This window comes from Camelus bactrianus, chromosome 6 (genome assembly GCF_048773025.1).
Source record: "Camelus bactrianus isolate YW-2024 breed Bactrian camel chromosome 6, ASM4877302v1, whole genome shotgun sequence".
Lineage (NCBI taxonomy): Eukaryota > Metazoa > Chordata > Mammalia > Artiodactyla > Camelidae > Camelus > Camelus bactrianus.
Genome location: NC_133544.1, coordinates 68061980 through 68086708, shown reverse-complemented (window position 1 = coordinate 68086708; position 24729 = coordinate 68061980). Strand labels below are relative to the sequence as shown.

Below are 24729 nucleotides of genomic sequence, written 5' to 3'. Positions count from 1 at the left end.
TAGGGCTTTCTGAGCAAATTTTACAGAAACTTGGGACCTAGGCTGAAAGACAAGCATTAGACTTTAATGTATGATGGAATAGACAGAGAGGACTCCAGAGAGATTTACTTCTATGGAGGTCTGTGTTTATGTTTCAAGGGTGGGGGATGAGACCAGGACCTTGGAGACATCTCCTGGGTTGTAAAGCTGGAGACACTAGTTTTATTCCTCCCTAGAGAGATTTTTTTTTTTTTAACATTCCAAAATGTGAAGACACAAGTCTTTGCCTTTACTTTTACAAAGAAACTCTCAGAAAGGGAAGGGAAACAACTGTTTCTTTTTTTCCTGAGTAAATATGCCATTTTATTTTGGGGAGACTCCTTACCTACAGTGGATACAGTTACTGGAGAGATTATATCTCATTCTCATCTTATCCCAGGAGCAATGAGATATGATCTAGGATAAGAGCTGGGGCAGAAAAGAACCAAAAAAGTAACATCTACTTACTGTACGTAAGTAGTAATGATAATCCGTTCTGCTCCAGGAAACTCTTAATCTTTCCATGGTACATTGGTTAAGATTGGCATTCAGCATATTAATAAATATAGATGTTAAAAATTTAGCTGTGTATGAAACAGTCTCAGAATAACAATGCTAATACCACACCAATGTGATTGTTGTGAACCATTAAAAATAATTTTTACATGTTCTTTCTGAATTTCACTTCCCATTTTTAAGAGTTCTATATGTTTTGTCTGAGCATATAACTATTATTTACTGTATGCTATTTTTTAACAGTTTTATGGAGGTATAATTAACATGCTATGCAATTCACCCATTTAAAATGTACCATTCAATGTTTTTTAGTATATTAGCAGAGTTTTGCAACCATCATCATAATCAAATTTTAGGACATTTTTGTATCCCCGTACCTATACCCATAGCAGACATTCCCCATCTCCCCTTAACCTAAGCCCCACAAAACTACTTTGCATCTTTATATCTTTATATACTCACTATTCTGGATATTTCATATGAGTGGAATCCTACAATATGTGGTCCTGTGACTGGCTTCTTTCACTTGGAATAGTGTTTTCAAGGTTTATCTATATGATAGCCTGGATCAGTATTTGGTTTCTTTTTATTACCATATAACATTCCACAATGAATTGTCCTTTTTTAAATTGCTTGATTCAGTTTGCTGGTACTCTGTTTAGGAACTTTACGTATATGTTCATAAAAGGGATTGACCCATAATTTCCTTTCCTAGTTATAACAGATGTGGGTAATAAGTTTACCCTGGCCTCATAAAGCTTAGAAGTGTTTCTTCTTTTTCTGTTGTCTGAAAGATTTTCTGTAAGGTTGGTATTAATTCCTTCTTCAGTGTTTTGAAGAAGGAATTATTATTATTGCTTAAGCCATCTGGACATGGAGATTTCTTCTGGGGAGGATTTTCAATTAGTGATTCCATTGCTTTGTTAGATTAAGACTATTTGGATTTTCTATTTCTTATTTCAGTTTGATAAATGTGTGTTTTTCTCTGAATTTACCCAAGGTTTTGAAAATTATAGGTGTAAAGTAGTTCCTAATGTCTTCTTACTGTCTTTTTATCATCTATAGGATTAGTAGTGATTTTTTTTTAAATTCCAATTGGTTATTTGTTGTTCTCTTGATCTTTATCAGTCTTGTAGGGGTTTATTGATTTTATTAGTCTTTTCATTTTGTTGATTTTCTAAATTATATGTTGGTCTTCTGTTTCTATTAATTTCTGTTGCTATCTTTATTAATCCTTCCATTATACTTTCTTTGGGTTTAATTTGCTGTTCATCATTTTTATTTTTTTAATTGAGATGTGATTAACATATAATGTCATGTTAGTTTCAGGTGTACAATATAATGATTCAATATTTGCGAACATTGTGTTTTCCAATTTCTTAATACATACGTATACACTGTTTCACCCTTGTTTTCTAATACATATTTTTATGCTATGATTTTTCCTAAATTGCTGCTGTAGTTGTATTTTCATTACCAGTTAGTTCAAAATGCTTTCTTTTTAAAGTTCTTCTCTAAGTCGTGGTTATTTAGAAATGTGTTGCTTAGTTTCAAGCATTGCTTAATTCTCAAACATGATGGTTTTTTATTTATCTTTGTATTATTAATTTCTGGCTCAATCACATTTTGCTCAGATAATACACTCAGGATTATATTCTTTTTTTTGAAAATTTGAGGGAATGCTTTATAACCTGGTATATGGTGTAATCAATGTTATTTTTAAATTTTTCTTCTTCTTTTATCCATTTGACGTTATCTATTTTTTCATGATTTTTTTTCTTTATTTGCTCCCTTTTGCTGTGTGGAATATTTTAATGTTCTCTGTTGTTATGCATCCTATTGGTAATTAGTTTTAATCTTTTCAAAAGTATTCTTCAACTTATAATTTTTAAAATATCAATATAAAAAATGCAATAACGTCTTTTCAGTCTTTCCTATCAATATAGAAATTTAAGGGGCCAGGCCCATAGACAGGTCAGAAACAGTCCTGTTCAGGATCCTTATATCCCAGTAATATGAAAGATTGACCTTTGATTCAAACTGGATTGCTGTATTTTTATAGAAACATGTTTAACATGTTGGGCCTCATATGTACTTGTTTATAAGCTGGTAATAAAGACTAATAGAAACATTTTCAGTGCAAGATGCTCTGGTATCCGGACAGTTAATTTCTGTATTATACAGGACAGCCTGATGCAATACACTTGGAAATGTCACAGACAGGGAAAGACATTGCTACTCCTCTTCTTTTTTCCCCTCTATAGACACATATATCAGGGACCCAGGTCAAGTTTCTGGAACAACGGTTTTCAACCTCAACTGCACATCAGAGTCACCTGTTGAGCTTTTAGAAATCCCTGTGCCCAAGCTTCACCCCAGAGTAATTAAATCAGAATATCAAGAGATGGAACCAAGGTACACATATGTTTTTAGAGCTCCCCAGATAATTCCAATATGAAGCCAAGGTGGGGAGCTATTGGTCTAGTAAAAAGATTGTCAGATTGTTACTTATAGGCCAAATCTGGCTCCACCTTAATATTTAAATACAGTGTTATTAGAAGCTAGCTCATTGTTTACATGTTGTCTGTGGCTGCTTTCTGGTTACAATGGAAGAGGTGAGTAATTGCAAAAGAGGCTATATGGCCTCCAAAAACCTAAAATATTTACTGTCCGGTTTCCTATGGAAAGTGCTTGCCAGTTCTAGTCTAGAGAGACCTGGTGGGCTTCACGCTAGTCCAACAGTTTCATTGGTAGCTTGGTGACTTTGAGGGGATTTAAGATCTAGAATCTTGCCTTTCTGCATGGGGGAGTGCCACTGATTCCCTGAGTTGAAAAGCTGTCTTTATATAGTTCTTATTTATTCTAATTTAAAGGAATTCGAATCCTTTTCCTGTATCTTTTAGTGTATATGTCAGTTACTATCATCCTTTATTTTTTCTAATCCATTTCTTCCTCATTTTCTAGTTCCTGAGGTTTGAATCCATATTATTGTTGTTACTATTACTAATTATTGCTTTATATATATATATATATATAATATATATAATGTTATATATGTGTTGCTTCTCTTTCAAAAATGAACTTGACATTTGCATCTAACAATCTGATTTACAAAACTTCTTTGACACAATTATATATCTGATTGGCTTTGGTTCTTGACACCAATTATTTTATGTTACAACCTCTCTATTCTTGACTGCTTTTTTTTTTCTTAATTTATTCAGGTGGAATATGTCTTTAATACTTGTCTCAGGAATTGTATGTATTTCAAAAAAAAATTCTTTTTCCTTGAGCTCAGATTGTCTTTCTTTTGCCTTAATGTATGAAAGCCAGCACATGTTTATGGATTATCTGAGTTTTCTCCATTTGTAAGTAACTAGCTTGATTGTTTGGTTTTCTCACATATTTCATTTGCCATTTCAACCTCCTGTTATACAAAAGAGAAACTTAGGTGTTGGATGGCTGTCCTGCAGCATAAATCCAGTAGATCTCTCTTTCTTATTTCTGTCTCTAAAAATCACTGGAAGTTTTCCGTGCAGCAGATGGAATATAGGCAAGACAATTAAAGCCTCTGGTTTTCAGCTAGGAGATGTATTTTTCTCTTTCTCTTTTTTTTTTTTTTTTTTTTGACAAGTTCAGAAAAGTCAGTTGTCTAAAGAGCAGTTAAATCTTGGGGCTTTTTCGTTTCCTATGCTGTACTTGTTAATCTCACATTTTCATTTGCTTTGTTAAGGATATTTCAGATCAGATATAATTATATGCTTTGGGACACTGTATCACGGTTTCAAAATAACAATGTTTTTAAGTGACCCAAATGTTTAATTTGAAAGATAAAAGATACAAATTCATAATTGACATTGATGATGACTTACACAATTTTTCTAGGAGGAAATGTTTGTATTAAGCAGCTAGAAACATAATTATAATTATGTTGCAAAAACCTATCTTTATAGGGTCTTAAAGACCAAATACTACAAATAGTTTTAGATAGTAATTAGATTGAAAATCACTGATTTTATTTCATTTTATTTTTTGGCTACCAGATAAAGAAAGATCTTATAAATTTCTCACCTGCCTTAGGCAGGAGTAATTAGATATAAGCAGATTTAATGGAGCCTGTGTGCTCTGAGGCCATTCAGCTGTGCTTCAATAATTGTATTTTTTTAAGTATGAAGGTGGTTTAACATATCAAGCAGCAAAGATTAGTTAAAGTACAGGTTGTTTATTTGTCTTTTAGGTAAATAACCATATATACTTTATAAACCAAGTAGCAAGGAATGCATTAACAATAATAGACCCTAGTGAGGAGAAAGTGGCTGATGATATGCAATTATACTGTGTCCCTAATTCACTATCATTAGCATGACTTTAGACTACTCCCATCCTTTGTTCTCCTTTATTCCATATACTTTTACTGTAAAAGTTCAAATTTCACTTAAACAACATGTATTTGAACAAGTAAATATTATATTTTGATAATTTCTTTTCCAATTCAATCTTTACAAATTGAAAAGGTTTAACATTGTCTCAAGACCCAGATCCACATAACAAAGTAATCCTTTCCTCTCTTTTTTCACTGAAGTCTAGATTTAGCTTTTCTGTCCATAATCTCCTGGGATGTAGCTCCCATTTAATCACTGTTTTGATTTTGCCACTCTTAACTCATAAAAACTACACACCAATATTCAGTTAAGAAAAAATAGCATCACCAAAATATTACTCATATTGGGGATGAATTTTTTTTCCATTACAGAGATCTTTTCAGTATTGAATTCTGTTGATATTTAAAATATGATTTAACTTACTTATAGTTTTCCAAAGACACAGCTCTTGTGTAAAGACACCAGGTTTTGTGTGTGTGTAAGAATGTGTCTGTAAGTAATAAAACAAATGACTTAATAATTAAATTCATATTCAGTTAAACAAATAAACCAAATATGAAATTGATAATAGGCCAGTGTCAACATACCCGTGTTGATTTTTCACATCATTCTTTCTTTATCCTTCCTTTTTACTCTTTAAAACAATTATTTGAAAAACACTCGAAAGGTAGGCTGACTAAACTTGCAAATAATACACAAGTTTTATATTTTGAACGATAGAATCAGAACACTGACTTATATTAACTGGCTGGGACTAGAGATTAAATCTGACCAGGGAAAATGTAATAGAGGTAAATATAAAGTGTTTTGAATGTTAATCCCTAAAATCAGTTTCAAAAGATAGAACGGGTAAGATATTGCTTAACACTGGGACTTGAGAGAAAAAATGAGGTTTTGTGGCATTACACTTGTGTGGGTCGGTGGTACACTGAGGCTGCTGAAGTAGCTAAGGAGATCTGAGGACAGAGTCAGTGTGGAATATTGTCTTTGTTGTAGCACCTTCATTTAAGAAGGTCACAGCGATAGTAAAGTAAGAAAAAGGCAGGATAAATAAACGGATCTCCAGTCTATGCAAAAGGTATTCTAAGAAAAACCCTGAAAATATAAAAGATACTGGATTTGCAGCAGATGTCTCCAGAAAGTGTTAATAAGAAAAATTTAAATTTTCTTTTTATGTTTCCTATATTCCCCTTAAGGAACAGAAATTACTTTTTTAAACAGGGGGAAAGATTGCATTCAAATGGGACATACAAACAACCATAATTCAGTGAGTGGAGAGTGACCAGAACACTGAAAGGACCAGAAATGGTGCCATAGGAGGACTATCTAAAGGAGCTGTGTATTTAGCCTAAAGTGAAGGCAGGAAGTTACTGGACCAAGGAGAATGGGGATTTTTATAGCAATCCACGGTATTTGAAAGGCTGCTGGTACTTTCTGTGGCTTCAGAGAACAATTCTAAGAGAAAGTGTAGGTTATATAGTGAAACAAGTCTTGGTTTGGCATCAGAACTTTCTAATATTTGGAGCTTTCAAATAGTGGCATAGGAGGTTGCCACAGGCCCTTGTGTGGGTTTCTTCAAGCTTCTACTGCATGCCTTTGCTCTTTCCTACATGCTGCTGCTCTTTCATGCCAAAACAGAAGTAACCTGAGCTTAGAATTGGACTAGTGAAGGTTGCTTTTGGGAAGGAATTCCATCCTTCCGTAATGGCTTCTGGCTCTGCTCTTGAAGGGTGAAGTTTTGCCACCATTGGATAACTTCAGAACAAGATGCCACTGGCTCTGAAAACAGTTCTTTAGAGGGGATTTTGGAAATGGATTGATTAAGGGCAAATATATACTACTGGAATAAGCATATATAGTATGCAAAGGTGACCACTTTGAAGATGAGAGCCCTCATTTGAATACATAAAAATTAGTCTCATTGCTTTATTACTTGTTAGTTTTCATTAAAATCTGATGCTTACACAGAGCACAATGATGAGAAATTTAAATTCAGTTATGGTTTTCAGATTCCATTTGCTAGGTGGAAATTTTGTTTCATGCTTATTTCACCATTGCCTGTTAGTCTCTTACTGTTTTTTCTTGATTTGGAAACACATCTTCCTTCCCTACTTTTTCTCTGTGTTTTGTCTATAGTGAAATTCTTTTTTTAAAATTGAAGGTGATCTATATGTGTCTGGAAGAGTAACCCAGTGTTAGGGAAGAAAAGAGAAATTGTCCCTGAAACTTTGTTTTCATTACTTAGCAAGTTTTACAATTAATGACAGAAGTTTCTCCTGTGGCCTCTCCTCCCAAAGACTGTGCTTATTTATTTTCCCCAGTAGTCTCATGTGACCTTGTTAAAAGCTTCATGTAATTCCCAAATAAATTACATTTACTGGTTTACTTCTATCTAGTATTTTATTGACATTTCCAGATAAGTTTAATAGGATGGAGAGAAACAGTGTTCTCTTTATAGACTCAGTGGGTGATTTGACCTTAGCAGGTTAACCTTATCCTGATGTTGAAGGAAGCTATTCTTAATTAGACTCTATCAGTTTCTCCATTATCACCAAGAGAGCCAGTGGTCTGTAATTCTGTAAATCTTAATTTGATTGTTTTTCTTTCTTACAGAAAAGCTACCATATTAGCAAAATTGCAATATTTAGAAACAGTTGCTGGTTTTCTGAATACATTGCATATCCTCATCTGTAACTCAGCCATTTCACACTTTATTTCCTTCAGAAACTCTCAGTTGAATACCATCTGGTCATGGTGATTTACTACTGTGGAATTTCTCAAGTTGCTCTATTATTTCCTCCTAGGAGATTGCTCTCTGCTCCTGCCCCACTGATTTTCTCAGAAAGTGCCCTTGGAGTAGTCGTTTCCCCGGGATCCCTACAGGAAAGGTCAATGCCAAATAAAACTGAATTAAACTTCTCCTTATCCTCCTACTTGTCCTTATCACAATCCTCACTGATAGGGAGAAACTCAGCAGTTAGTCCAGCTGCTCATATTGGCTGTTTGGTCCTCATGTTACCTTTTGTTCTTTTAATTTTCAAATTCTTTTTCTCCCTGATAATAAGTTTTCAGTATTTAATTTAGGGGGGAAAAAGGCAAGTGTTAAAGATAGTCTAGATATGTTCAGTGTATTCATAAGTGATTCTATGGAATTACTACCAGGGTTTTTTTCCCTAAGCCATCCACAGATTTCTCTTTTGACCTTTCAAATAATGGATATATTATATGTATCTATCATTGACATTGTCCTTTCCTGTCTTCCAAGCAGCCTGAGTAGTTTTTAAACTCCCTTACTTGCCTCTTGGAGGGCTGCTAATCATTTTTTTCCTTCAAATTTTTAACATATACTTTTTAAAGTTTCACCCTTTGGGTTAATATTAAGAGATGCCCATACTAATTAGAAAACAAGCTTTAATTGTGCAGACTTCCCAGTTGCTGAGTTCCACTCCTACACATACTCACCTGTAGTAATTCCTATGCGATACATTAATCTGTTTCCTCTTTTATCACTGTCCAAATAAGCCATGATAAGGCATATTAATTATTGCTTCTACTCATTGTACTCTTCTGTCATTCTTTTGGATAATAATGGCCATAATTAAAATCATTCATTGCAATAGCCTTCCTAGAAAAGAATGCTGAACAGTAAAGGTTAAAAGCAATTTGCATTATTCTTTCATAGTCTGTGGTTAACATAACATTTTTTAAACCTGAACTTTGTTCAAATAATTGTTTTGTTTAAAAAAGGTTACTTAATGTGCATTCAAGTGTAGTTAATTGCTATTAGAAATATATTTTTACCTCTACACAGAGTACTTTAGCACAGAATTTTTAAACTTATAACTCAAGTATTTTAAAACATTAAAAGTTGAAACTTAACGTCTCTCAAATGTCTTGTAAATACCTACCATTTAGAATTGAGGGAAAACAATCAAAGTTTAAATATCAAATTCTGAGTATATGCAGGATAATCTTTCCTTAAGATTCAAACACAAATACCACCAGTCCCACCACCACCCATCTCTGAATAGAGTGCTTTTTGCTCAGTTTGTAAAGGGAAGTAACAGATTATAACAGCAGAGGAAATAAATGCTGATTTTGTTCATTTTATTGCTAGCACATCTTTTCCTTCACTAGGTAGGGCAGACTGTTCTAAAAATAAGTTAGGCATATAACTATTTGGTACTGAGATGGATATTTTCTTTGAATTTTTGAATAGATTAAGGTTCTATCCATCCCAAGCCATTGTGTGTGTGTGTGTGTGTGTGTGTGTGTGTGTGTGTGTGTGTGTGTGTGTGTGTATACATATATATATGTATATATACTAAGAAATATGTACCATAATACAATTCTAAAACCTGTCTTTCTAGTTTAGTCTCTACCAACAGCTCTAATTCCCTTTATTGTTTAAAATATGCAAACTGTAATATTCACAAATAAATAAGATAAAATCTTATTTTAACACATGTTATTATCAAAGTTATCCCTCTGTAGTAACCTTTATGGCTGTGTCAGGCAGCTTACACTAAAACAACTTGCATGATAATATGTAACAAGTAACTGAAAACTCCTTCTGGAAAGATAAGTCTTTTGAGTCTTTTCCCATTTATCTATTTAGTAGTAAGACTTTTTAATAACTATAGTGCCAAATAAATATTTGTGTGTAGAAAATTACAATGTCATTCTATATCTGCCATGATTGGAAAGTGAGACTTTCCTGTCTTAGCTGAGGGCCTAACATTTATGTATTAAAACTGCTTGGAGCAAGAATATGTTATAGTTTGTAGGGCTTGTGCTCTGGCAAAGTCTCTATCAGACAGGAACTATTGTATTGGTTGACATCTCAGACCTATGTAGGTAAGTATGTATAAATGTTTATAGGTCACAGTCAGTGTAAGTTTACCTGAGAACCAGGTGAGGTATTGCATCTCACAGTGCAAGATCTAAGGTATGGATGATAATCAGGGTTCTCTGGAGTCTCCTGTACTTCTTTTTCTAGCAAGTTACTCTTTCACTGGAAAAGTCTTAGGACAGATTTTCTTCTGAATTTGATTCCAACCTCATTCAAGCAAGCAAAATTCAGTTCTAGTTTGGGGTATTTTCAATCCTGATGTTTTCTTCTTCCCTTATTCAGCGATCTTTTCTGTGGAGTTTGTAAAAGAGAGGGGGCATGTGTTAGTCAGGATTCTTCAGAGAAACAGAACCAACATGATATAAAAGGAGGTGTATTATGAGGAACTGGCTCACATGATTATGGAGGCTGAGAAGTCCCACAGTCTGCCGTCTGTAAACTGGAGACCCAGCAAAGCCAGTAGTATAATTCAATCCAAGTTCACCTCAGAACCATGCGAGCCAATGATGTACATCCTAGTCTGAAAGCAGGAGAAGATGAGATGAGATGTCCCAGTTCATATAGTGAAGCAGGAGGAAAGGTGACTTCCTCTTTCCTCTGCCCCTTGTACTATTCAGGCCCCTAACAGATTGAATGAAGCCCGCCCACATTGGAAAGGGCAATTTACTTTACTGAGACCACTGATTCAAATGCCAATCTAATCCGCAAACATTCTCACAGGTATACCCAGAAACAGTGTTTTATCTGGGCATCCCAAGCCCACTCAGGTTAACACATAAAATTAACCATCACAGTAAGAAAAGGAAAAAATTGGATGCCAGTGCTCATATAACCATCTTGCCCGGAAGTATGAATGGTTTTAAAATGAAGATAACCAGATCAGATTTGCATTTTGGACAGCTCTCTGACTGTAGTGTCCATTAAAATTTGATATTCCCTAAGTTCTTATCTGTATTTTATCTTCTCACTCTACAAATTCTCCTTGAGTGATTTCGTCTCATAGTTTCTGTTTCTACATTAGTATCTCTAGCTCAGACTACCATGCTGAGCTCTAACCCTATATACCTATTTCTCAATTAAATATCTCTTCTTGAGCGACTCCCTGAAACCTCAGATGTCTAAAGTTAAATTTGCCCTTTATTTTCCTTCCCAAATTCTCTTGTGTTCTATGTCTGAAATAAATGGTGTTCGGTGCCACCATCTTACAATGTGACCAAATAAGAAACCTGCAAATCATCCTTGTCTTTTCTTTTTCCTGTATTCACCATACCCAGTTCATCAGCAAGTACTATATACCCTACCTACGTTGCTGTCAAATCTGTTCTTTTCCTTCCATACCGATTGCTTTTGTCTGTTGTGTCCTGTCTCACTAATTATCTCAGCAGTCCCTTTATTTCCCTTCTTCCCTTCAGTTTTGTTTCCTGGTAAGCGATTAGGCTGAAGCTGGAGTGATCTCTCTGAAGGTTAAATTGGATCATATTATTCCTCTGCTTAGAATTTCTCTCTTCTCTGTAACCTTACATTCAAGTATAAACTCTTGGAAATGAAACATGAGATCCTATAGAATTTGGCTTTGTCTACTTTTTTAACCTCAACTTTCACCCCTTCAAACCCTCCCTGCTCATATCGAGCATCTTTCCGTTTCCAGTACTCATCATGTTGAAAACTAATGTGAAAGATTGGGAAGATATTTCTAAAGTAAAATATTATATTTTATTCTAAATAAATATAAAAGTATTTTATTTTAGATATAAAATAAAATATTTCAAATCCCCCTTTAAGAGAATTTGTTTGAATCATGTCTTGCTTTTTATTAATTTTTGCATATTAAAACTGTGTGGTATTTTTAAATGTAGAAGAAAGGATCATTTCGGCTATCATCAGCAAGTATTGATTATCATTAACTGCATAATTATACTTAATATGATTTATTAGTTTCTTGGATGCCATGAATCTTAAAAGTGAGTCCATAAAGTGTCTGGGTCTCTTTTATGTTACTTACTTGGGCATAAAATACCAGTTCATAGATTTCAGAAAGAAACTGCATTTTGAGATGAGTCCTAGCACAACCTCTAAGATAGGTAAACTTTTGGTGATCTAATTTTAGAAATGGAAAATCTGGAAATTGAAATAAGATACTTCCCCAAATGGTCAACTGTGAAAATATGTGAGCTAATTTTTACCTTAAATATCACATAGTCAGTCTTTCATAGCTATTCTTTTTGACATAAATATGGTCATTTTATTTACAAAGTGCTCAATTGTACAGTAATGGTGTGCTCAGTTGGAGTCTGGGAACAACAATAAAAAAAGGGTTACATTTACCAACAAAACCATTAGAGCTTTTAAAATGGAATTTGCTTATTCTGATGGCCAGTGAGCTTGGTGAAAATAGGAAGAAGTTATTAGGGCTGTGTGTGTGTGTGTGTGTGTGTGTGTGTGTTCAACTTTTGAAGATACACAGGATGCTCCATTCTTGTCTGCATTGAAATTTATCAAGAATTATAGGCAGACTAGAAATTGCTTCTCAGAGTGATTATACCTTTTCTAATATTGCCTACTGATTTTACAGTAAAAGTCTAGGCTACAAAAGTTGAGATGAGAACACAATTCATTTTACTTGACTCTGTTAAAAATAGCATTATCAAACATTTTGTGATGTTTCTCTCATATCATATATTGGGCTGTCGCGAAGAAATAAACCTCCACTTGCTTTCATGACAGTAGACAATAAATTGACTGATATAATTCAGTTGAGAAGTTGAAAAATGCATTGAAAATAATGGGGCATATCATTGTAGGGTTAACATTTATTCATAGATGATGCAATTAAATAAAATAGGCATTAACTTCAAGGTCAGTCAGTAAAGTAATAAAATTGAATATTTTAATTGAATTGTAATTGCTTCCCATTGATACATGCAAGGAAAGTAAAATAGATGTCAGCTCTGCAAATTATGGTTCTTCCTCCTAATTAATTTCTTAATTCTGCATGGAGTTATCCAGTGCCTAGGTCTTGTTGTGGGTTTATTCATCCACCCAGCTTCCATCAAGGAATGTGTATAAGACATGATTAAATGGTTAGGTGTCAGAATTTATAATAAATTTTTTCTCTGCTTTGGAGAAAATTTTGTTAGTAATTTAAAGTAACTTATTTATGTATTTGAGTTAAAATGTACTTTAAATATAATATCATCTTGGGTCCTATGGATTGTAATAATCTTTATTAATATTGATATTTTTGATACTGATATTTATATCAATATTAATAAATGTAACCATCTCAATGATTGTAAAGGTTTTCAAAAGAGAGTTAGATGCACTGGGACTCATATTCCACAACTGACTGACTCAGGAGGTAAATTGAACAGACAGCTAGGGTTTTGGTGAAGCACAGTTTATGTCCATTCATGACCCAGCTCATGAACGAGTAAGGCTTTTTCATAGGCTTTTCACAGTCCCTCAAAGGTTTTTAACATAATGCAGTTTTATATAAAATAAAATGGGAATGATGACATTACAAAGATTAGGAGAGAGATTTTCAAATTATACTGAAATTGTATTGGGTCTAGATACTAGGATTTATTTAAAGAAAGAGAAGGTTATGCCTTTGGACTGGCTGCATTTACAAGTAGAATGGCTAATGCTTAAAAATTGAAAATAGAATGAATATATACAATTAAATTACTGAGGTATTGTTATATATTCATATACTCTAAAATGAGTCTATATACTAGAATCATTTGAGAGCAAGTATAGTGATATATTAGCATCTTTCTTTAGTTGTGCTTAGAAATATAAGTGGATTCCTGTTGATAAAACAAGTAAATTAAACTGAGAAGTTATTTATGTTGTCTTAGCTTTGTGTTAAATTTTAATCAAACATTGACTTTATTATTTAAAATATTTCTCTCTAAACGACTTAAAGCATAAATCCGATGATAAATGTATTATTTACTGATGCTAATCTGACCCTGACCTTCCATTCTCAATTATGAAGGATCTTCAATGTTAGAACTCTCTGTGCATATCATCTAGTTAGAAAATGCCAAAACCAAAATACATGAGATAAAGATTAACATCTTTGGGCTTCACAATTATAGATAAGCTAACAGTTTTTTTTTTTTTTCTTAAGTTTAAGTGATCTGTTTCTCCAGATCCTTGTTTTAAAATTATCTTTATAATTGTCTTGTTCCATTTAGAGAAATTAAAGCAAATATCATAAAGATTGTACATATAATACTAAGATGTTTCTAAATGAAGAAAGTTGTGAAAAAATGTGCAAGTGTAAGAAAATTAAATATTCAATCATTCATTATATTTATAAAAATATCTCACAAAGAGTTTTCATTTGCATATAGTTTAATATTTATGGAATCATCAGTGTTTTAGGCAGTAAAAAATTTCTTGAGAAAAGTTCCATATCTGAATGTATTCTGGGGTAGGATGAATAATCTTCCTGCCACATCCCTGACAAATACCATCTCGTGTAATGGTCTCAACTAGTTTAGAAGAGATCTCAGAAATCAGGATGGCTTCAGGCCATTGATTTCTCAAGGACAAAAGCTTGAATTGATAGAGATCCCTGGATCTTATCTGAGAAAATATTTTTTAAAAACAATTTGAAGTGCACATCATATAGGCAGTTACCATGAGGTCCCCAATGACTTGTCACTTTCTAATGAAAAGAAAAATGGAAGCAAAGACAGACTGCACTCAGATGGAGTAACCAGCAAGGTGTCAGGAGAAAAGGACTTGAGTAGTCATTACCAAGTACGGTGGAACAAGTTAGCCTGACACAAGTATGTATTATACACAGTGTTGATTTAAAGTAGAATGATTCATTCAGAAGGGTACATAGACTATTCTATTGAATCTAGACAACCAGTTTCATTATTAAAACTTAGACAGTTTTTGGAAGAGAATTAATCTATTTAAATAGTACAATCTTATGAGGTAACAACTCCTAAATCATTGTTTATGCCAAAGAAGCCTGCCAAAACCACCAAACATAACCTCTGATAAATTTATAATGTGTCAAAATTGCTTATTTCTTAGATTCTGCCATCTCCTTGGTTTTACATGTCCATTGAAATTATCTATCATTATGTGTAAGTGAAGTGTGGTTACTGATTGTCTGCCCTGCGTGAAATATCTAAAGCATCAGACCATGAATCATAATGGCATCTACCCCGTCACTAAACATGGTGCAGACCCCATCACCAAACTATAAAGATTCATCCCTGCAGCTTATTTTATTATTAACTCTGAGGAAAAAGAAATGTAGCTGTCTTATAGCTATTTTAGAATTTTACAATAATCTCTCAGTGAAATGATCTATAATGTCTTTAAGAAAAATGTTTTAAAATCTTCCTTAAAGTTTTAAAGTTCAATTTATTCTACTTGTTTTAGATCCATAGAATTTTCAGTGTTTATCCCAGGAATAAATAAATGGAAAATATTTCTATGAATACACAGAAGTCTTGAAATAATCAGCTAATTTTTACCAGGGTATACCTCTGTGATAAATACAGACTCATGTGGAAAAATTCTGCCCAGTGTGGCTTTTGTTTACTTATTTTACTGACTCTCTTCTCTAAAGCTGAGCCAAATCACTTTACCCATCATGGACTGCAGTTGTCTTTGAAATGAGATACAACAGTTATTTCTCTACGTTAACGGTTCGGAACTGGGGCCTGATGATTCTGCAGTGAATTAAAAGATTGCAAGAAAAATGGGAAGATTGTCAGTTTGATCTTTCAGTGCTCTACATAAAACCATATGGTCTTAAATTCCCTCTCATGCCTTTTAGATAGGTATTTATTTACTCCCAGATCCTTGGAGAGAACACAAAACATAAATTATTAGATTCAATTATGAGAGACCTTTTAAATGATTTTAATGATGTGTAGCCTAGTGCTAAGTGCTGAGGTGATATGTATGTGTTGTGTGATCAATATATACGAGAATCAAGGAGCTGGAAGCGAGACTAAAAAGTGGCTTCCTGCCATTCTGGCCTTGTACATTCTTGCCTTGAGTTTTCCAAATTTCCACCCCAAACCATGGCAGTAATAGATGAATATATGAAGGAAAAGTATGAAAGACATACTTGTGCTGGAAAGCATTGTAAACATCTCTGTGAATTAGAAATGAATAGACAAAGTGTACAAAATAGTACAGGACTGAAGCTGTGGGGCTGTAATACAAAGGGTCAGGAAACAGGCAAAAGCAACTGTGGGGCAACAGCCTGAAAGTGCCCCCTGTTTGGGAGAAACTCAGATAAAGAAAAAATAAAGCATCCATTAAAGAGAAAGCAATCAGTTAGAAAAATAAAGCACTCAAAATGAAACAACAACAGTATGATATGAAGTCACCAATTAGAAATTTTGGCAGTGAAACATAGTCGTTTAAAAAACAAAATACTCAGTGGGCAGAATAAACTCTAGATGAACCAAGTCAGAGAGAGAATGAGTGAAGCAGAAAAAAGTAATTCACCCAAAAGACAACACAGAGAAGTAAAGAATTGAAAGAGCAACTTTAAAATATGGAGGATAGATTGGGAAATTGCAATATTTGTGTAGTAGATGTTTCAGAAAAAAAATAAAAGAAAAGCAGAAAAACAGTATTTACAGATGTAATGGCTGAAAATTTTCTAGGTTTGAAGAAAGATAGGAGTTGTGGAATTGAAAATGCATATCGGGTGCTGTGCAGCATGAATAAAATTTAACAGAACCTTAGACACCTTGTTTTAAAATTACAGAACGTAATAAGTAAAGTGAAAATTGTATGATCTAGCACAAAGAAAATAAAAATTCCTTATGTGGGAACCACTATCAGACTGACAGTGTAAATCTCATTGGGAGCAACTAATGCCTAAAGAATTAATATATTACAGCTAAACTGTTACATGGTGGTGATGAGGAAATAGGACATTATCAGACATGTAAAAACTAGGAGAGTTTACCACTCACAGATCTTCAGTGAAAAATTGAGAGTGGACTTCAGTTACAAATGAATTGAGTTCCAGGAGAAATGAATGAGAGACAGTAGTGAGCATAGACATAGTAAAATGTGTTGGTAAGCTTACATTTTCTTACCAAAAATGATGAAACTAAAATTTAACACAATGTTAACAACTTAAATGGTGGAACATACTTAGTGTCTAGTTAAAACATGCTAATTTCTCTTGGTCAAAAAGATGCTAAACACATTATTAGATTAATAATTATTATTATTTATAAGATTCATACATTTTTAGATACTTAATACCTTTAGACTTCAATACTGTGGTTTTGAATGTGTGTTAAAAATTGTGATTACTGAAGAGTAGAAATTCAGTCTAGAGCTTTATAATCAACAGAGAAAACACGAAAAATCCTTTTTGATCCATTATGAGGCAGAAAATGGCAAAGGAAATTATATATGTATAAAGTTTAATGTAACAAAATGTCCACAATAAGATGAGAGAAACAGGTCCAGACAAAAATTGTAAAATGTAAAAAACATTTATAATTCTTTGAACCTGTATTTATAAGATAAAATTTTTCAAAATCTGGTTGCATGTATATCAGGAAAATATTAACAAAAGAAAGCTGGTTTTATAACATTGATAAATAGAATATATGATAAAAGTCATGTGTGGAGATAGTGGTAAGGTTACAGAAGATTTGAACAACAGAATTAACAATTAAGATCATGAGGTGTGTGTAAGTATAGAATTGTGTTTTGCTCTCAACAGACCCATTTTCCATGCACAAGTGGGGCATTTATAAAACTTAACTATCCAGAAGTCACAAAGGAACTTTATCAAATTTTGAAGAATTATCGTATAAAGACTACAGTCTTGACCATAATGCAATCAAATTAGAAAACAACAAAAGGTAGTAAAAATAAACAAATATGTCTTGACACTTACAAGAGTAATTCTAAATAACTTAATAAAAATGACAGAATATTGAAAACTGAATGACAATAAATATGCCACTTTTCTAATCCTCTGAGATGTAGCTAAATTGGTACTTAAATCTTTGTTTGAAAAATAAGAAATGTGTAAGTATAAATGAATTAAGTGTTCAAATCAATAAGCTAGAAATAAATAAGCTATTGAATAAATAAAAAGAAAGCAGAAATAAGAAAATGATAGACATAAGAGTAAAATTTATGAGGTTGAAACGTGAAAAAATTTTAAAAACAGCAACGAAAAGCTGGCACCTTGATGAGACTCTCCAAGTTGCTAAGTATGTGACAAGATCCATCAAGAATCAAAGACCAATCACCAATAAAATGTTCTACCATGTGTGAATTCATAAAGCAAATGGCCTTGATTTAGAAATGTTTAAGTATTATTAAGAAAAAATAATGAACAGTCTGTTAGAAAAATAGTCAAAGAATATGAATAGTCAATTCACAGTAAAAAAAAAAAAAGTTATAAATCTGGCCACAAATTTCTGAAAAACTTGTTACACCTCAATCATACATGAGTAAAGATATGCAAATAAAAATACCAAGAACATACCATTTTTTCTTCCAGAATGGCAAAAGCTTTAAATTTAATCTAGTATTGGTGAAGATGTTGGAGAACACATTTCAGTAGTTATGGACAAAGTGTTTTTAAAATTTGGTGTTTGTTCATGCTGTGAAACAGCAGAATTAACAAGTATGATCAAGAAAACAGCAAAGAAATCTTAGTAAATGAAGTATGGATGGAAGCATGCCTAACAACATAGAGAATCAACATGATCCAGTAGTCAAAAGCCTGGACTCCACAGCCAGACTTCCTAAGTTTGAATCCTAGTTTCATCTGTTGGAAGTGGTGACTTTGGAGTCATTAAACTTCTGTTTGCCTCAATTTTTCTTATATAAGTGGGGACAATGATAATACCATTCATTGGATGTTATAAGAATTTAGTTAGTTAATATTTGTAGGGTACTTGTCACAGTGCCTTGCACATAGTAGTACTATATAATTTGTTTTTTAAATAAATAAATTTCACAAGGAAAAATCATTTCTAACAGACATGTTAATTATTTCTCTTGTTACAAACTTTCTCTTGCTGATCTAAGATAACTGTAATACCAGAAGTTATAAAGATAACTGTAGCAGTAAAAGTTATAGCCTCTGGAGTTACGGGTTCTGATTTGAGTCCTTCGGTTGTCAAGTAACCATCTCTAAGTGTAGATTAAAACAGACACTTGTATATTGGTTATGCTGAAATATTTTAAAGTAAGTTGTAGGCAACATGACACAGATTTACATATGAATGGAAATTTTGTGTTTGGCAGAGGTGGCATATACATTGGTAGGGAAGGGATTCCATAAACAGTGCTTATCCATAAATAAGAGATACAGTTATAACACTACATCTATGAGAACTGACAGTAAATTGTACATGGATTGAGGATCTAAATGTGAGGAGAAAATTTTTGAAACTTTGAAAAGAAAATATAAGGGACTAATATTATGACTTTGGGACATGAAAGGGTTTGTTATAATACAAAGAAAAACATTTTAAAATAACAATTCTTTTGACTACTAAAAGGTAAAAAGTTTATGTTGATCAAAAGATCTCCCCCAATTAAAAGAACTGTAATTACAAGCCACTGAATAGGAAGATGTTTACTATGCCCATAATGATGAAGAATTAGCATTCAGAATATACCAAGAACTAGAATCATCAAGTAAAAGAGAAAACTCAGCATTAAAAATGGGCAAGTGATTAATAAGCAATTCATAGAAGTGAAAACCTGAATGAACGGGCAATGAAACATGAAAAAGTGCTTACTTTTAATAGTAAGCAGAAAATGAAAATTAAAACAAGTATCCAAAACATTTTTATATGTCCATATATCTCAGATTGACAAAGATGAAAAATCTGACAACATTCAGTTATTTTCACATTATAGGAAATAAGAATTCTATTTCTTTAATAGTAAAAGTACAAAGTGGCAGTGCTGCTTTGGAGAGGAGTTTGGCAATATCTAATAGACCTGAAGATTATATAACCATATATATGTTTGTATATACATGTGTTTTTTCCTTCTCGATCATAGTAATTTCACATAAAACATATTTACTGCAGCATAGAAAGTACTTACCAGTGGCAAAACAGATGTTAAAAATAAGTCAATGCCCAACTGTCCATCTACTGTAAAGTGGATGGGTAAATTCTGATATATCCATATAATGGGATACAATAAACAATAAAAGCGGGTGGACCAGAGCCATAGTCATCAATGTAAGTAAATCTCATTAATAATTAAATTGAACAGAACAAGTGAAAACTTATCATTCATGTAAAAATTTAATATATATGAACAATACCAAATATTGTTTTGGATATGTACCTTTGTAGTTATAAAAGCATAGTTAGGAAATAACATACCAACTTCAAAAGAATGGTTATCCATGTAGAAAAGCTAGAGGAAATAGATTGATTAGGGATTGATATACTACTGAAATTCTATTATGTTGGTGGTGTTTATTTCTCAAAGTTGTAGAGAAGATATGGCAAGATATTAATGCTTGTTAAATCTGAGTGATGATTAATGAGTGTTTGTCTCAAAATACTTCATTTTCTTACTCATTTTAAACATTGAATTGCAAACTGGTTGACAGGAATAAAGGAACTGGACAAAGTCAACAATTATTTCATCTCTGCATTTACACAGCCAATTGAAATTTTGTGAATTTTAGTGAATTTTTGTGAAATTTTAGTGAATACAACCATGAAAATAAGATTGTTGTGAAGGGAGTAGACTCAAATAATCTACTAATGCTGCTAGTCTGAGTTGTTTGCTTTGGACTTGATGTAACTTAATACTCAGTAGCAGAAGAATCCTTAAGCTTTACCTGACTTCTCTTTTATTATTTTGTATGTGATTATAAGAAATGTTATATTACCAAAAAAGACATCTGACTAGAAGGAGAAAATTATTATTCAGTTTGTATAATTAATAACCTAAATGGTTTAAACTAATAATAAACATAAAAATAGTAAAAAATAAACAAACCTAAGCTAATACATGTATTATGGGTATAAATATCTAATATTAGTTTATTAATTTCATAGCTGACTTGCGACGTGTGATTCTTTTTTCCCTCTGACAGGTTAGTTTTGACGTGTGGGAAGAATTCCTTTTGTCCACAGTAGTTCACCTATACCCCATCACCCACATAAACTCTACTATTACATCAGTTGAATATCTTTATCAGAGATTATGCACATGCTATTGGTACTATAATGATTTTTCAGAATGTTTCTGTCTTTTCTTGAAAAACATATTGTCACATAAGTGGTCACTGAAATGAAATATTACTTAATTTGGTAATACGATTATTTGTGTTTAGATGCCACTAAATGAGTTAATTATAAAGGCATAAAGTCTACTACTCCTTGATTTTGTACTTTTACTCTCCAAATAAGGCTGAGATAAATTAGTATAAGTCAGAAAATTCTCACTGTTGTCCATGAGTAAAACAAAATAATAATAGTAATAATAGTAACAAGGATTTAAATTTCATATCTTTGAAATGATACCTTTTTTCCCATCCTAATTACAATTCCTCAAAAATGTAAAAGGGGTTGAAACAATGCATCTGGTATTTGATGAAGTGCAATTGAGATGAATTGGAATGAAACTTATTTTTCAGGAGCAAGAAAACCAGTTACCCAAGAAAATACTAGCAAAAGTACATTTTGATTTAGGATCAAAGTAATTTAAAATACACACACACACTGGTTTCCTATGCAAGGAAGAGCCTAGGGAAGGGAAATGTGTCTTTAAACCTCCAATTTAATAGTTAACTAAAAAATATTTAATCTTTCTTGGCAGGTTTAGATCCAGATAAACATCTTGGAAAAACCTTGGATCAAATGGAGCCTTATCTCTTAGAGGTAAGAATTTATACCAGCTTTCAAAATGTGGGCATCTGAAAGGAGAAAAAGCAATGCCATGATGTGATGATTATAAAATCAATTTTTAGAAAAAATCAGATATATTGATGATACGGTTTTATGAAAAAATTAAACCTCTAATGGATATGAGAATGTTTAAAATTATGTTTAAAATTAATTATGAAAGTTATGACCAGCTTGTTGAGCTCACAAAAAGAGTAAGTAAGCTATGTCTAAAAGGAAATTGTTCTGTCAAAAGTTTTAATAAATTCAAATGGACATTGTAAAGTACTGTACTCCCGCAGTACCTGATGGTCTCCACGATCAGATGCGTTTCCATCAGAAATGTGAGTGGAAAGTTCATTTCAAGATTATCTAATCTAATCTCTTCTTTTTCACCAATTAGGAAATTAACTTGCAGAGTAGTAAAGACATTATCCCAAGGCTTTAAATTACCACTGTTCAATACTTATCATTGTCAAGTCCTAAGTGTCAACTCCAAGTTTCTAAATATTAAAGAAAGATTTTGTTATTTTTGCTCTTTTCTATTAACTGTGTTGTATTTTATGAGTGAGGGATCAGATGTTATTATTAGTATGGAAATGCAAAATTAAGTAGAATGATGTAATCATTAGGGTGTTTTGCTTTTTTTTTTTTATAAATTCTACAATCATGGTGGAAAAAAAAATCACCTTCTGTGAAAGAAGTGAACTCCTTTATTATGTTAACATTTTTCCCTCCCATGCTCTTATTTCATCAAAATTGTCTTTGGAATTATTAACCCCATTGCTATGATGTGAACTATTAGCAGTTATACTCTTCGCAAGCTGTTTGGGTTTCACATTTTCTTTCAGACTTACTTGTATCTGATTATTTTCTGGTTTATCAGTATGTATCAAATGCTTAGAAATCCTTAATGTTAATTTCTTCTTTTAAGCATTATTTAAGCATCTAATATGTGCTAGGAAAATAGTGAAAATTAAAATAAAAATAAAATGATTCTATAATCGTGGTAAATTATATTCAATTTCTAGATAATTTGGTGTTATTTATTTAAGTCTATCTAATGAACATGGTTGCTTTCCATGCCCCTCTGGTAGGACTCTTCTCACAGCAGTTTGTTCTATGGCCGACATAGTTATATGTTCATATCTATTCACTACCATCAGACTAAATTTTGCTTATGCAAAAACAGTGTAGATGAATAATGAAATTACATTTATGAGAGTGAAAGAAAGAGAACTTCAGAAATGAGAGACTGGAGCTTTGGCAAAAGAGTTTTTGTAAGCTGCTTCTAAGACTTGAATTTGTGAGTTCAGGTTTCAAGCACATAGGGATTCTTTGTAGAAAAGGCAAGTAAAGTTTTAGGATTGCCATAATGTTGATTGTGAATTAACCTGGGTATTATCATAGGATGTTTAAACATAGAAATGCAGAAACTATTTTATTCAACTTCAGCAAGTTCTTCACGTGACCTGGCAATCTTACATTTCTCTGGAGACATTCTCTACCAATTCTCCATGATGGCCATTTTATTCCTTCTCTAGTCTCCTCAAATTTCAAATCCCTTCATATCTCACCCTCATGTTGAGAGGATGACTTGGTTCTTTCTTCACAGAGAAAACAGAAATCAGCATCCTGGGAAACCCTCTACCTCTGAGCACCACTCCTAACCATGCACCCACACCTATCCTTGCTTGCTATGACTTGGACAAGTGTCCTTTGTCCTGTATAAGGCGAACCCACTCTGTGCTCTGGATCCCATTAGCATCTGCCTTCTTAGAGAACTTGCATTCAACCCTCCCCCTCCCCACCCCAGGGTCTTCCTCTTCTCTCTCTTTATGGTCTCCTCCACATCACTGTTGAAACATGCTACCCTCTCCCATCCTAAAGATTCCCTTTCTACTCTAGTTGTTTCTCTCTTTCTTCCACTTCTCTTTCTTCTTTGCTTCAAAAATAAAAATATCAGAAGTATTATCTGTATTCATAATCAGTACTTCTTCATGTCTCAGATGCCTCATATACCTAGCACGTGGCTTCTTTTTTCTACCTCTAAATGGATAGAGCTCTGATCAAGATCACCCATGGTCTCCAGTTTTACCAAACCCAATAGATACTTCTCAGTCCTTATTTGACAGTTTTAAACATTTCTTCTTGAAATGCTTATATTGGCATTCATGATGTCACATTTTCCTAGTTTTTCTCCTTTGGTTCTGGTCACTGTTAGTCTCTTTTTTGCTAGTTCCTAGTCTAGGCTCCATTTTTGGTCTACAAACTTTTCCTGGGTGATCTCAATCACTCACATGGCTTTAATTACTAGCTCTATTCCGCTGACTCCCCAATATTTCTAGCCCAGATTTCTCTGCTAAATTGTAGTGCCCAAAGGCACTGCAAATTAAATCTCTACAAACTTGATTGCAGCCTTTATATCCACCACTTTTTGCCGTTCCCTTTGTCATCACCTTAATTCAGATGACTGTCACTTCAGACCTAGCATGTTACTGATACCTCCAAATTTGCCTCTACCTTTCATTTTATTTCCCAAAGAATTCATCTTGCTTATTGCCTCAAGATCATTGTTCTAATATATTCTAGTGTAATTGTGTCACTCACTTACTTCAAAACTTTAAATGAGTCCCCATTGCCTACAGGCTAAAATTCAAATTCTTTACACTCCCTCAACTACCATATCCAACCTATTAACATACTCTTGTCTATTCTATCTCCAGAATATATTCCAAATCCAAGCACTTCTCACTGTCTCTGCTGCTACCACCAGACTGTAATCATCTCTTGTCTGGAATACCACATCAACTCCTAACTGGTCTGCTTTCTTCTGTCATTGTCCTGCTATGGTCCATTAGTCATACAGATGACAGAGTGATTTTTTTTAAGTGTAAATCAAATATATTACTACTTTGTTTAAAGTTTAAATGGTTTCTCATTTCAATTATAATAACATACAAACTCCTGTGATATCACAACCAATGAGACCCTCCCTGTACGATCAGCATTGATCAATCTTTTCAGGCTCGATTTCTACCAGTCTCTGTCTTACTGAGCCATA

The 24729-nt window shown here is 33.0% G+C and overlaps 1 protein-coding gene across 3 annotated transcripts in view; it reads left to right on the top strand.

Moving 5' to 3' along the window:
• DPH6 (diphthamine biosynthesis 6) overlaps positions 1-24729 on the top strand; it is a 174218-nt gene that overhangs the window by 98228 nt on the left and 51261 nt on the right. For all 3 annotated transcript variants that reach the window (XM_074365877.1, XM_074365878.1, XM_074365876.1), the window contains exon 6: positions 21601-21662. In XM_074365877.1, coding sequence (XP_074221978.1) covers positions 21601-21662 — 62 coding nt within the window. The remainder of the gene's footprint in view (positions 1-21600; positions 21663-24729) is intronic.